Source organism: Felis catus, chromosome A3 (genome assembly GCF_018350175.1).
Source record: "Felis catus isolate Fca126 chromosome A3, F.catus_Fca126_mat1.0, whole genome shotgun sequence".
Classification (NCBI taxonomy): domain Eukaryota; kingdom Metazoa; phylum Chordata; class Mammalia; order Carnivora; family Felidae; genus Felis; species Felis catus.
Window position 1 is genome coordinate 23,913,546 of NC_058370.1, and position 12,910 is coordinate 23,926,455.

The 12,910-nt window shown below is 52.7% G+C and overlaps 1 protein-coding gene across 1 annotated transcript; it reads left to right on the forward strand.

Moving 5' to 3' along the window:
• The first annotated feature begins 5,586 nt into the window (after positions 1-5,586).
• On the forward strand, positions 5,587-12,814 carry FAM83C (family with sequence similarity 83 member C). Its single transcript, XM_003983583.4, has 4 exons — positions 5,587-6,860; positions 9,044-9,211; positions 9,423-9,547; positions 10,055-12,814. The coding sequence occupies exons 1-4, from the start codon at positions 6,348-6,350 to the stop codon at positions 11,493-11,495; spliced, it is 2,247 nt and encodes a 748-aa protein (XP_003983632.1). The 5' UTR covers positions 5,587-6,347; the 3' UTR covers positions 11,496-12,814.
• Positions 12,815-12,910: the final 96 nt, after the last annotated feature.

The following is a 12,910-nucleotide window of genomic DNA, read 5'->3' on the forward strand; positions in this document are numbered from 1 at the left end:
GGAATATGTAAGTGCTAGAAGAGAGTTGGAGACTTCCAACCCCAACTTCTTCACACATGGGAGGCTGAGGTCCTGAGAAACTCAAGTTTTTGCCATTGGGAACCAGAACCATAGGCCTCTGCTGGCTTGTTTCTTCCCTAATTTTATCTCCCCCTGTCCAGAAATGGCTCCTTAACCTCCCAGTCACCATGTGAGAAACAGCCTGCCACAGGGCTGTATCCTAGTTGGGGATGGGGGGTGGAGACATGGTTCCTCTAAGGTTCCAGAATGGGTCATGAGCTGTAAACCCCCAAAGCATTTCATTTATACCTTGGTTTAACCTGTGGCTTATAATTATTTATGAGTCTGCCTTCCCCACTAAACTATGAATTCCTCCAAGGCAGAGACCGAGTCTTACTCATCGTTGAGCCCACAGTGTTGGCTTAAAGGATGCATTAAATACATGTTGGGTGAACTGGACGGACAGAGGAGAGGAGTGATGGGATATGACAGGGAGGGTGAGGTGGCGAGACCAACAATGCTGGGGGCTTAAGAGGTCATTAGATAATATCTCTTTCTTCCTCTCCCAAGTTGAAAACGAATTGAGAAACAAGACCTAAGAGACAGGGGCACCTGGGTGGCTCAGTCGGTTAAACGTCCGACTTTGGCTCAGATCATGGTCTTACGGTTTGTGAATTCAGTCCCCATATCGAACTCGGTGTTGTCAATCAGAGCCCGCATCAGATCCTCTGTCCCCTCACCTGCTCATGCTCCCTATCTCTCTCTCTCAAAAGTAAATAAACATTTAAAAATTAAAAAAAAAAAGACCTAAGAGATATGAAAACAGTGGTTACACCAGTATTTCTGACAAAGCTGATTGGAGAATGTAGCTTTCACTCTGGCCAAATGGGCTTGTTAATATCCTAAAACTAAACTTACTCACCTTTACCCCCAGAAAGAGCAGACCTCTTCCTCCCCATTATAGGGGCAGAACCTCCTCTGGAAGTTTGCCATGCAGGTGAATGAAGAATATGCTACCTTTGCCTACAGCAGAACCAAAGAAAAAGAGAGGGAGGGAGGGTGGGGGCAGGGCAAAAGATTGGAGTCCAGCTCCTTCTAAGCCACCAATCAGACTAGCCATTCCTTCCTTGGAGAGGAAGAGTGAGTGAAGAGAAAAGAGAGGGCAGTCCTCTCCTACTTCTCCTCCTGGAAAGTAGAGTAGGAATTCCCTCCCCTTACAGAAACGGTGAGAACAAGTCTACAACTGGATGGGATAAGGTGGATGAGTGGGTTGTGGGAAGTTGAGGGAAGGGAGACACCATCATCACAGTGTCTGTAGTCTAGACCCCAGACTCGGCCACCTTTACAAAACAGAATGCCCAAATTCTCGTTCTTGTGATCTGCCTGCCAGAATGCTTATCTGTGTATGGAGGGTGAAGAGAGGACCTTGTCTCCTGTGAGCTGGAATAAGAGGCCAAATCTCAGAGCCACACTCCACTGACGTGGCCAGAGGGCCATGTTCACATTCAGAGCCAGCCTTTGGTCTAGAAGGGGTCTGAGATGGACCAAAGTAGCTTCCCAGTGGCTGCTTCAGGCCTCTACTTGAGCCCCTGCCCTTTCATGGCCTGAGAAAGCTCTAGAATCCAGCATGTACTAAACTACTATTCCTCCTCTTGGTCAGGCACTTGCCATAAAATAGCCCATTTATGGGGGGCCTGGGTAGCTCAGTTGGTTAAGCGTCTGGCTCTTGGTTTTTGCTCAGGTCATCTCACAGCTTCGTGGGTTTGAGCCCCACATTGGGCTCTGCGCTGGCAGTGCGGAACCTGCTTGGAATTCTCTCTCTCCCTCTCTCTCTGCCCCTCCCCCACTTGCACTGTCTCTTTCTTAAAAGAAATAAATAAACTTAATAAAAGAATAGCCCACTTATTCCTCACAAAAACCTGGTGAAGGAGGTGATGTTGGTCCCATTTTACAGATTAAACCACTGTAGCTCAGAGTTGTGATTGTTCCATTTGCTCATTAAGTGCCAGAGCGAGTGGGACCTCCTGAAGGCCCGTGTGGTGCTCAAGAACAGTGAACCACACCCATGTGGGTTGTTCCTGCGAGTCTGGTGCTTTGGGCCACTCTCCCCCTGGGGGGGCTGTTTCGTAAGTCATCCTAAAATACCACTCTAGAAATCTTGCCAACCTTTCGCCATCGTCTGGACAATGAGAGCCAGCAATTCAGCAAGGCCCTCTTCAGAGTGTGGCTCCAGAGGCCTTTCTGGCAGCCCTTTCCCTGCACCACAGCCCCCCATCTTCCTTCAGTAGCCATGCCCGTGCCCCTCTAGCCCTCCAGCCCGGAATGTCATTCTGCACATCTTGGAGTCTTTCTCACCCTTTTATATCTTCACCGCTTGTTCCTGTGTCTCTGGCTCTTAGGTCACTTTGCCTTGATGCAAGGGATTTGGGCACAGCCTGGCTCTCCTACTTTCTGCTCCTCCCAGGAATACTGTCACACACACCCCCCCCCCCCCAGAAGTGCCACATAAAAGGTATGCGGCAGTGCTGGCATCCGAGCAGCCTGCATCTGATGGGCTCCAACCATCCCCACATGACAGTCATCTGCCCAGGCGCCACCTGGCTTATAAAAGACCACAGACAAGGTGAAGTGGCCCCCAGGATGGCAGAATGATGCCAGGCAGGCGCCTGACACGTCCCCGGGACAGGAAAATATTTTTCTTCCCTTTAATAACGGTTATTAAGGGGCCTGTGCCAACACACTGCCGCCAGGGTCCAAGCTTTGCTATCCGTATGGCTCCTACCACTCTGGGTCTCCAGCCCAGGCCCAGCCCTGAGGCCAGGATATACCTGTCTACCCTCTGGTTGCCCTCTACCCATTCAATCCAATGGGAGGGGCTAGTCTTGCCACCTAGGGGATTTGATTTGACTTACACGCTTTCATTATCAGCGTGTCAGGGATACCTTGGAGCCCTTTTCACTTCAATTCATTGTCTTCCTGTCTCTGCCCCGCTCACTTGACCTCCCTGTGCATGCACCCAGTACCACACTGCAGAGTTAGGGTCAAAGACCTCCCCCGCTGCACAGTCACTTATGCACACAAACAGATCTTCACCCAAACATCACACAAATATACATACACACATGCAGACACAGGTAAATGCACACTGACATATGGCTAGATATTTAAAGACAGCCAAGCAGACATACAAACAAAGCAGATAGCATGTACATGTACATTACATGCACAGGTACAGCTATGCATGGGCATGTGTATATATATTGAGTTGAACCATATGAAATTACTGATATTCAGTGTTGGGTTTTTTTTTTTTTTTTAATTACAGAAATAGAATCGTGCCTTGTTGGCTCAGTCTAAAAGCACATTACTCCTGATCTCAGGGTTGCGAGATCAAGCCCCATGTTGAGCATACTGATTTCACTCGTTTCATCTGGTCTGTGATCATGTTCAGGCCAGACACAGGTCCTTCTATGTCCACAAAACTTCACACAGGGCCTAACACATTCATGGCAGGGGGCAGAGGGATTTAGGGGTTCCCATGTGGAGCTGGGCCCTGGGACCCAAGATGAATGGGGCTGGGTTTAAAAAAGAATCTAACATCAGCATGGAGGGAAATACACAAAACTCTAGAGCCAAATTTGTACACCCGTGTTTAAAGAGCATTATTCACAATAGCCAAAAGGTGGAAACAACCCAAGTATCCATCAGTGGTTGAATGGATAAACAACGTGGTATATACACACAGTGGACTATTATTTAGCCTTAAAAAGGAAGGAAATTCTGACATGTGCTACAACATGGATGAACCTTGAGGACTTTATGCTAAGTGAAATATGCCAGTCACAAAAGGACAAATACTGTTTGATTCCACTGAGATGAGATGCTTAGAGTAGCCATATTCATTGAGTCAGAAAGTAGGGTGGTGGTGGGGCACCTGGGTGACTCAGTTAAGTGTCCAACTTCGGCTCAGGTCATGATCTCACAGTTCGTGGGTTTGAATCCCACATTGGGCTCTCTGCTGTCAGCACAGAGTCTGCTTGGGATCCTCTAGTCCCCCTCTCTCTGCTCCTCCCCTGCTCACTCTCTCTCTTTCTCTCTCAAAAATAACATTAAAAAAAGGAAAAGAAAAGAAATAGTGGTGGTTACCAGAGGCTGGAGGAGAGGAGGGAATGGGGAGTTGGTGTTTAATTAAGGGTACATAGTTTCAACTGGGGAAGATGAAAAAGTTCTGGAGATGGATGGTGGTGATTGTTGCACAACAACATGAATGTACTTAATGCCACTGAACTGTATACTTAAAAATGGTTAAGATGGTAAACTTTATAAGTCTTTTTCCACAATTAAAAATAGTTTTTATAAAAATAGCCAACAATATGTATCATCAGATAGATGTGTAAACATTGAGGGATAAACACAGGAACCCAGCAACACAGAAACACCCTGTCTCCCCTCTCAGGAACAGTTCTCCAGCCCAGATAAGGGCCCACTTCTACCCGCAAACAAATCTGGAGATAAGGCCCTAATGAGGGCCCTGCCTCCCGGATACCCCTACAGCTCATTACCCTCCCACGGTCTGGCTCTGTTTACCCAATCTCTTACCGTTCACGTAATCCCCCACCCCCACCCCCGGTGAAGGACCTCCTTAGAGCATCTGGTGTTCCAGTGTCTGCCCCTGCCTCTGGAATGGGATGGAATGGCCCAGTATCTCACCTCTTGGCCTTACCGTGACCCCTGGGCCCCTCACTTCTAGGATCCTCAAAGACAAAGCCCCAGTCCCATTCATCTTGGGTCCCAGGGCCCAGCTCAACATGGGAACCCCTAGATCCCTCTGCTCCCTGCCATGAATGTGTTAGGCCTTGTGTGAAGCCTCGTGGACATAGAAGGACCTGTGTCTGGTCTGAACATGATCACAGACCAGATAAAGCAAGTGAAATCAGTATTATACTGGGTTGTGAGACGTGATGTTAGGTTTCCTGTTGTCCAGGCCATCCTCATTGGACCTCATCCCACCTTAGAAGGGTAGCACCATGAGTTGGCACTGTGCACTGTTGTGACCACTTCTGCCTGGCCTGCCTCCCTAACTAACTGCCATCTACTGTCCCCTCTTCTCCAGAGCAAAGCCTCTTACTCATGCTACTGAGGACTCTGGGACTGTGGCCCTTGTTAGGGGCAGAGAACAGAAACTTGCCTGCTCTGTTTGCCTCCTGACCTTGCAGTGTGCCCCCATTCCTCTAAAACAACCTTTCTTATGAGCCATTTAATACGCAGCCCCTGAGGTGGGGAGGAAGAATGTGGTGTGGCCCATGCCAGGCCAAGTCATGTGGAACAGCATTTCTCAGGGGTGGGCCTGGGTCCACCGTCCCAGGTGCACCAGGGTACTTGTAAAAAAGCAGGCTTCAGAGGTTTACTCAGATTTTCTGGATTTGGATCTCAGATGGGTGAATCCTGGGGATCTGCATTTTAACACTCCCCAGCTGTTCCTGGGGACTAGGGTAAAAGCCACTGCTGGAAATCCTTGGAGGATGGACTCAGAGCCAGGGTGGGGGGTGGGCAGTGGACTGCGAGTGTCACACTTAGGGAGGTAGAGAGCGGCAGAGCCATCATGGGAGCAGATGGGCCCAGATGGGGGACAGATAGGTGCTGATGTCCTTGACAGTTCTGTGTGACGCCCTCTTCAGTTCTTATTTAGGGCCTGTATGCAAGGTGTGCCAAGGCTTGTGATATCCACCGTGGTATGTTTAGGGTTATGGCTTGTCTCCGAATTAACATTTGGGTCAGTTCACATGGGTTTGATCGAAACGTATGGTCTGCATATGACATGTCAGCCTATCTACTTGTGTGTTCACGTCTTTATCTTGGTATCTTGAGTCATTTATCCACCCTGGTGTGTGTGTGTGCGCGAGTGTATGTGTGTGTGTTGTGCATGTGTGTGTCTGAACAGGACTGGGCCCCTCTGGACCATAATCCAACCTCTATGGGGGCTCTGGAAGGTCAGGGTTTGGAGGAAACTTGCTGGGAGCCTGGTGGGGCTGGGGCAGGTGAAGGTGGGGTGGTGCCAGGGTGGGGGTGGGCAGGAGTGCGTGCTAAGGGCCTGGCACTGCCATTTCCCTGAGCGGGCGAGTCTCAACAGCAGGCAGACAGGTGAGGCTGACCCAACAGGTTCCAGAGGCCAGGGGCAATGGGGCGGAGCATGGCTCTGATTTAGGGTGGCAACGTGTTGGGGGCCCTGGCACATACGGGGCAGGCAGGCAGGAGGTGGTTCTATTGGTATCTTCTTCCTGCTGCAGCCGGCCCAGAGTGCAGGCCATGGAACCTACTGGAGGGTGAGGGCAGCCAGGTGGGCAGGAATGTTCGGAGGCCTAGGGCCTGGGGACTTGGGGGCCCAGGGCATGGCGGGACCCCTGCGGGGCCGGGTGGAGGAGCTGAAGCGGCCGTGGTGGCGGGAGGCCTCACCGCTGGTGCTCCAGCACAGTGAGGCTGCCCGGCTGGCGGCCGACGCCCTCCTGGAGCGAGGCGAGGCCGCCTACCTGCGGGTCATCTCCGAGGAGCGGGAGCTGCCCTTCCTGAGTGCTCTGGACGTGGACTACATGACCAGCCATGTGCATGGGGGCCCTGAGCTCAGCGAGGCCCAGGGACTGGAGGCCTCAGGGCCTGACCGCCTCAGCTTGCTCTCTGAAATCACCTCAGGCACTTACTTCCCCATGGCCTCTGACATAGACCCCCCGGACCTGGACTTGGGCTGGCCTGAGGTTCCGCAGGCCACAGGCTTCAGCCCCACCCAGGCCGTGGTCCACTTCCAGCGGGACAAGGCCAAGAACATCAAGGACCTTCTGCGTTTTCTCATCAGCCAGGCCCGCACGGTAAGGGCCTTATATCTTCAGACATTCATTCCACAGATGTGTAAACTGAGACCCAGGGAGGGAAAGGGACCAACCCAAGGCCATATAAAGCAGCTTAGGGGCAGTACTGGGACTAGAACCTCTGGCCTCTATCAGATCACCAGCTCCTAGAGGGTGGGCATGTGTTTTATTTACCTTGGTAATCCCTTGACACTCAAGAGCATTACTCACCAGACACCCTAAAAATGCAGGCAAAATTGGGCATATTGCTAGGAGGGATCCTCTCTGCATCTTTCTTGGGAGAGAGTCCATGGCCTTCATCAGATTCTTGGAGAGTTTATGCTCCCAAACTAAGAAGTCCAACCTTGATGAACATTTGAGTCACCCCCTTGACTTGTGGAGGAGGAAACTGAGGCCAGAGAGGGGCTGGCACTTGCTCAGGAAGGTCCAGTCAGTTGGTGAAATAGAGCTCAGGGGGAGAGAAAGGGGCCCCGACTCAGGCCCTGGACCCAGGCTTGGCCCTGCCTCCTGGTGCACATCCCCAGCTGCACCTCACCCCTCATATACTGCATCTCCAGCTGGGCCTGAAACAGGGAAGAAGGCACTGGTGCCTGGGCCTCAGCATGGCATTTGAGGGCCAGGATGATAGTTCTGCACCAAAAGGGAAGAGGGGTGGGGGCTTCTGGGCTCAGAGATGGGGAGCTGGGGCTCAGGACAAAGAAGAGGGGGAGGAGAGCAGGTCCCATGGTCAGTATCTGGGAAGGCTCCAGCCACAGACTAACATAGCTTCATTCCTGAGCCCTGACCTCCGACTCAGGAGGCAGGGGAATGGATCAGATGACCCCACGAAGGATTTGAGGTGGGTTAGACTCAGTGTCTTTGTCTGGGGGTGCAGCCTGCTGCAGAGATCAGGAGCCAGCAAGCTGGAATCTCCCAGGTGCCTCCAGAGCCTCCTTGGCAAACCTGCCTGTGCCCGAGGCAGGGGAGGGCCGGGCCTGATTAGCACTGGGAATGGGGTTATTAGTGAGGTGGCTGCTGTTGTCACCCCTGCCCCTTTGATCTTTCTTACCTGACCTTGTTCCCCCCACCCTCAGCCAGGCCTGTGCCGTGGACTAGGGCACCCTCCAGCACTTGCCTCCTCATCCTCATCTAGACCCTCCACCTCTGGGCCAGGAGCCAGGCTTCCACTCTGGGCTGTCACTGACTCTCAGAGTGACCTTGGGAAGGGCTTCCTTTTCCTGTGGGCCAATGTCCTTGTTTGTTAAGCAGGAAAGGAACATTTATTGAGCTTCTGTTGTGTGTTGAGTATTTTCACATTGAATTCCTCATAACTATGAGATGTAGCTATCATTATCTTCATTTAACAGACGAGGAAATTGAGGCTCGCAGAGGTGAAGAAACTTGCCCAAGGCTGTATCACTAGGAAGTAGCAGAGCGCAGATTTGAACCCGGTTCTGTCCGGCTCCAGAGCTGCAGTGCTTTGCACCTCTTGCCTCAGCCTGGATGACAAAGGTGGTTCTCACAGCAGATATATGCAAAGGGAAGAAGGGGCAGTTGGGGGCTTGATGGTGTGAGGGGGTTTTCAGGGCTTCTGTGAGGCAGTCCATTAGATGAGGAGACCACAAGCCCCAGTCCCTCAACTGAGCAGAAAACTTGGTCTCACTTGGCGTGGGTGGAAGTGAGGGAGTCTGTGGGTATAAGATACCACACTAGACCTCTGTAGCTTTGTAGGGAAACTGAGGCAGGTCTGGCCAATGGCCCAAGCCCCCAATAACTGGCCTGCAGCTCTAATTCTTGAGGAGGGAAACTTTGACAGCACTAGGGCTGGAGCTAGTGGGAGAGCATGAGGGCCTGCACTGGGAATTGGGGTCTAGTATCTGCTCCTGACTCCTTCCCTACTCTTGACCTAGGTCTCCTCACAGACATCTTTGAGAAGCCCATGACAGATAAACCCTCTGTCCCCAGAAATATGCACACCGAAGCTTTCAAACATATTTTGGGCATTCAAGACAGTGGAACGCCCGCTGAGTCTAAGTTAAGAACCTCTGAGCTAGGTTGTTGCTAAAAGCCCTTCCAGTCCAGATGTTCTCAAAGGCTCTGGCCTCCTGCTTTTAAGCCCAGTTCTCTTTTCCTGGGACCTCAGCCCCCACCCCTGGGCTGGGCAATATCCCAGGCAGGGCTGAAATTCTCCCTATGTCCTCCAGGTGGTAGCTGTCGTGATGGATATATTCACGGACATGGAGCTTCTGTGTGACCTCATGGAGGCCTCGAGCCGGCGTGGCGTCCCTGTCTACCTGCTTTTGGCTCAGGAGCACCTAAGGCACTTCCTGGAGATGTGCTACAAGATGGACCTCAACGGGGGGCACCTGCCGGTCAGTGAGGGACAGGGGCGGTAACCAGGGGGTGGGGTGGGGAGTCAGGGAGGGCAGAAGGGTCAGTAAGCATGTGGGGGGGGGGGTGAATGGGAGTGGGCGACCTGACTTTCCTTAGCTGCTTAAGGTTAGAGACTGCAAGGGATTTAGACGTGGCTTGAGCCCCATTCTCTCAAGGTCACCACCCAACCTACCTCCCTCCTCGGCCCAGAACATGCGTGTGCGGAGCACATGTGGGGACACATACTGCAGCAAGGCCGGCCGCCGCTTCACGGGGCAGGCCCTGGAGAAGTTTGTTATCATCGACTGTGAGCAGGTGGTGGCAGGCAGCTACAGGTGAGCACAGGGAACAGGGGAGAGAGGGGCGGGGGGCTGTGCCACCGGCTGGTGAGGGCACCTGGGATCTGGCAGCTTGAATTTACCATCATCCACCCAACCTTGCAACATGGACTTGACGGCTACCAAGTGCCAGGCACTGTGCAGGCCTCAGGGCATAGTGGGGGGGGGAAGACAGCCCCCCACTGGGCCCTGGAGGAGCTCACTCTGTGGAAGGATTACTTTAATGCCTTTGGCATATTGCACCTCAGAACTGGAGGGACTCCAGGGACTCTCGTCCCCAGTCCATTTTACAGATGGGGAAGTTGAGACCCTGAGATGGGAAACCATGTGCCCAAGTCCTCTAAGCTGAGTTAGGACTAGCACAGACTCTGAAGTCAGAGCTCTGTCGCCTCACGTGGGTCCTAATGGTGGTGGAGTTGTCTTGGTATGTTCACCTGGTTATGACTCCCTCCCCAGCCCCAGGCTCCTGCACTTTTCCTTCTGACCTTGACCCTCTGTTCCCAGCTTCACCTGGCTTTGCAGCCAGGCCCACACTAGCATGGTGCTGCAGCTGAGGGGCCGCATCGTGGAAGACTTTGACCGGGAGTTCCGCTGTCTGTATGCCGAGTCTCGGCCTGTGGAGGGCTTTTGCGGTGGTGAGGGTCCCGTATCTCCCAGGGCACTGTGTCGTCCCACAGTGGCCCTGGGCTTCCGGCCCAGTGTGTTGAGCCCTGCATCCTCCTCACCCTCCAGCACCAGCCTTAGCAGCATCAAACGTTCACCTCTAATGGACCACTCCTCTTACCTCAGTCCACCAGGAGGCGGTGGCTGCAGTGACACGGGTATGGGGTCCTCATCCCTGGGCCCTGCCTGCCGCGGGGCCAGTGGCCAGCCCTCTCTGAAGCGCCAGCTGTCTGACCCTAACCATGGCTCCCTGCCAGGGCCCTACAGGTCCAATCTAGGCAAGTTGGGGGTGTCCCCATGGTCCCAGTCCTCCCCTGCCCTCAACCACAATGGTGCCAGCCCCTTGACCCTGGCAGTGGGGTCACCTATGCTTGCCCGCCAACGCCCCCTCCTCCCCTTCCCCCAGGGTGTTTCAGCCCTATCCCGGCTCCCAGAGAATGGGCTTCTGAGAAGCCAGGAGTCTAGTCCCCAACGAAGTCGCTGGGTACCTAGCACAGCCCTGGAGACAGTGGAGGAGAAGAAGGTGTCTCTGAATCAGAGCCATGGCCAGTTGGATCTCCTTGTCCCCTTCCCCAGAGCCAGAGAAGCTGGAGGCCCTGATTCTGGGGTTGACCCCAGCTTGAACTCCTTCTGGCCTGGAGAGCAGGCTCCAGAGGACAGGCGGTTGTCCCCAAACCAGAGATATAACCAGCTGGATCTCCTGCCCCAGACCCAGGGTGCTGGGGGTACCCCTGAGTCAGGTTCCCCCAGACCTGGCAATCAAATTCCAGAGGACAAGAGGCTGTCCTCAAACCACAGCCACAGCCAATTGGACCTCCTGGTACAGTACCCCAAGGCTGGGGGCTCCAGAGTGCCCCCTGAAGCCAACTCCTCAGCCAGGGCTGACAAGCAAAGTCTTGATGAGCGACGACAGACCCTGGGCCACAGCCAGCTGGACCTCATCACAAAGTTTGGCCCATTCCGGGGTGAGGGGCCTGGGCCCAGTGGTCTCCCCAGACCAAGCCCTGCTCGAAAGGCTGGAGTGGGCTCTGGGGATGAGAATAGGCTGACCCTGGGCCACAGCAAGCTGGACCTCATTACCAAGTATCATCAATTGCAGGGCACCAGGCAAGGACCTGACCCTGGCCTCCCTGGGGGCCCCACAGGTGGCCATCACAATGGCAGTAGCAATGGCCTGTCAGGGGATGAGAAGCGGCTGACCTTGGGCCACAGCAAACTGGACCTCATCACTAAGTACAACAAGTCCAAGTTCAAACTTCTCCGAAGCCGCTTTGAGTCCTAGTCCTGCTCCCAGGAAGGACATGTCCTTCCTCCATCTACTTGGATTCTAGATTTACTCAGGTTCCAGACTTTGGGGTTCTCCAGCAGGGCTGCATGGGGAGCAGAGGGTGTCTAGAAGCTGAAGTTAGACACTCACTGAGTTCAGAATTCTTGTTTACACACACACACACACACACACACACACACACACACACACACACACGAAAATAGAAACCACAGTACCTGCCATTTGCCACTGTGCTGGGTGCCTTACACAGGTTAATTCTCATCCTTCATCCTCACAACATTCTACAAGATAGACCTCTAGCAGGTATACATTTCTAGGATCATAGGTACTATCTTCCCTATTTTATAAATGTGGAAGCTGAGGCCCAGAGAGTTTGATGACTTGCTTGGAATCAGATCCAAGTGGAACCAGTAGCAGAGCTGGGGCCCAAACCCGTGTCCCTAATGCTTAAGACTGTGTTTTTGCACAGACATGACACACCATTATCAACAGTTCACATGTCCCCATGCACACAAAACACACACATCACAGAGATGCCCCAAATGCCTGTACAACACACACAACACCCTGACAGGGTTCATACCCACAAACTGAATACCCATTGACACTCAGTAAGTAAACAAAGGTCCATGTGATAAACCCAAACACTCAGAATTCTAGTTACAGGTACTCAATAAATGTAATATGGCTAAATGAGTAGCGAAACAAAATATATGCATTCAGTGCACACTGTAGACCCCTCAGGATCCACAGACAATAAACATGCACATAACCACATACACACACCATACACACACACACATAGGTATGCACACAGCAACCAGTATCTTCTTTGGCCCAAGCTGTGTACCTACCACAGGGCTGACAAGTGAATCAGACTCAGGCCCTGGGAGATAAGGATAAATACATAAACCAATGGCAGGCAAGACAGAGCTGTATCTAACTCAAGGAATCAGTGGCAGGGGGTGGTGACAGTGGAGTGGTGAGGAAAGTTTCAAAGGAGGCAGACTTTGAGTCAGCCTTTGAAGGATGGGGAGGATTGGACAGATGGAGGAGAAAAGGAATTCCTGGTAGAGGGAAGCAGGTGAAGAGAGGCCAAGGACAGGACAGGATGAGTGGGTCTGAGATGAACTGGGGAGGATATAGAGGGTGTGGATACTCAGACTCTGACACACACACACACACACACACACACACACACACACACACAGAAGCATAGGCTCTGATAGGTTTTTCGTCTTTTCCTGAGCTTACCACCTGCCTGGGACAGTTTACACAATACAAATCAATAAAGGCAGACATGCTATGACCCAGCAGCAGCCTGGTGTGTCCTGAGAAAGGTGGAGTTGTGGAACTTCACGTTGAGGGCTGGGGAAGAGCCAACTGACCATTCAGGCCAATTGTGGAGG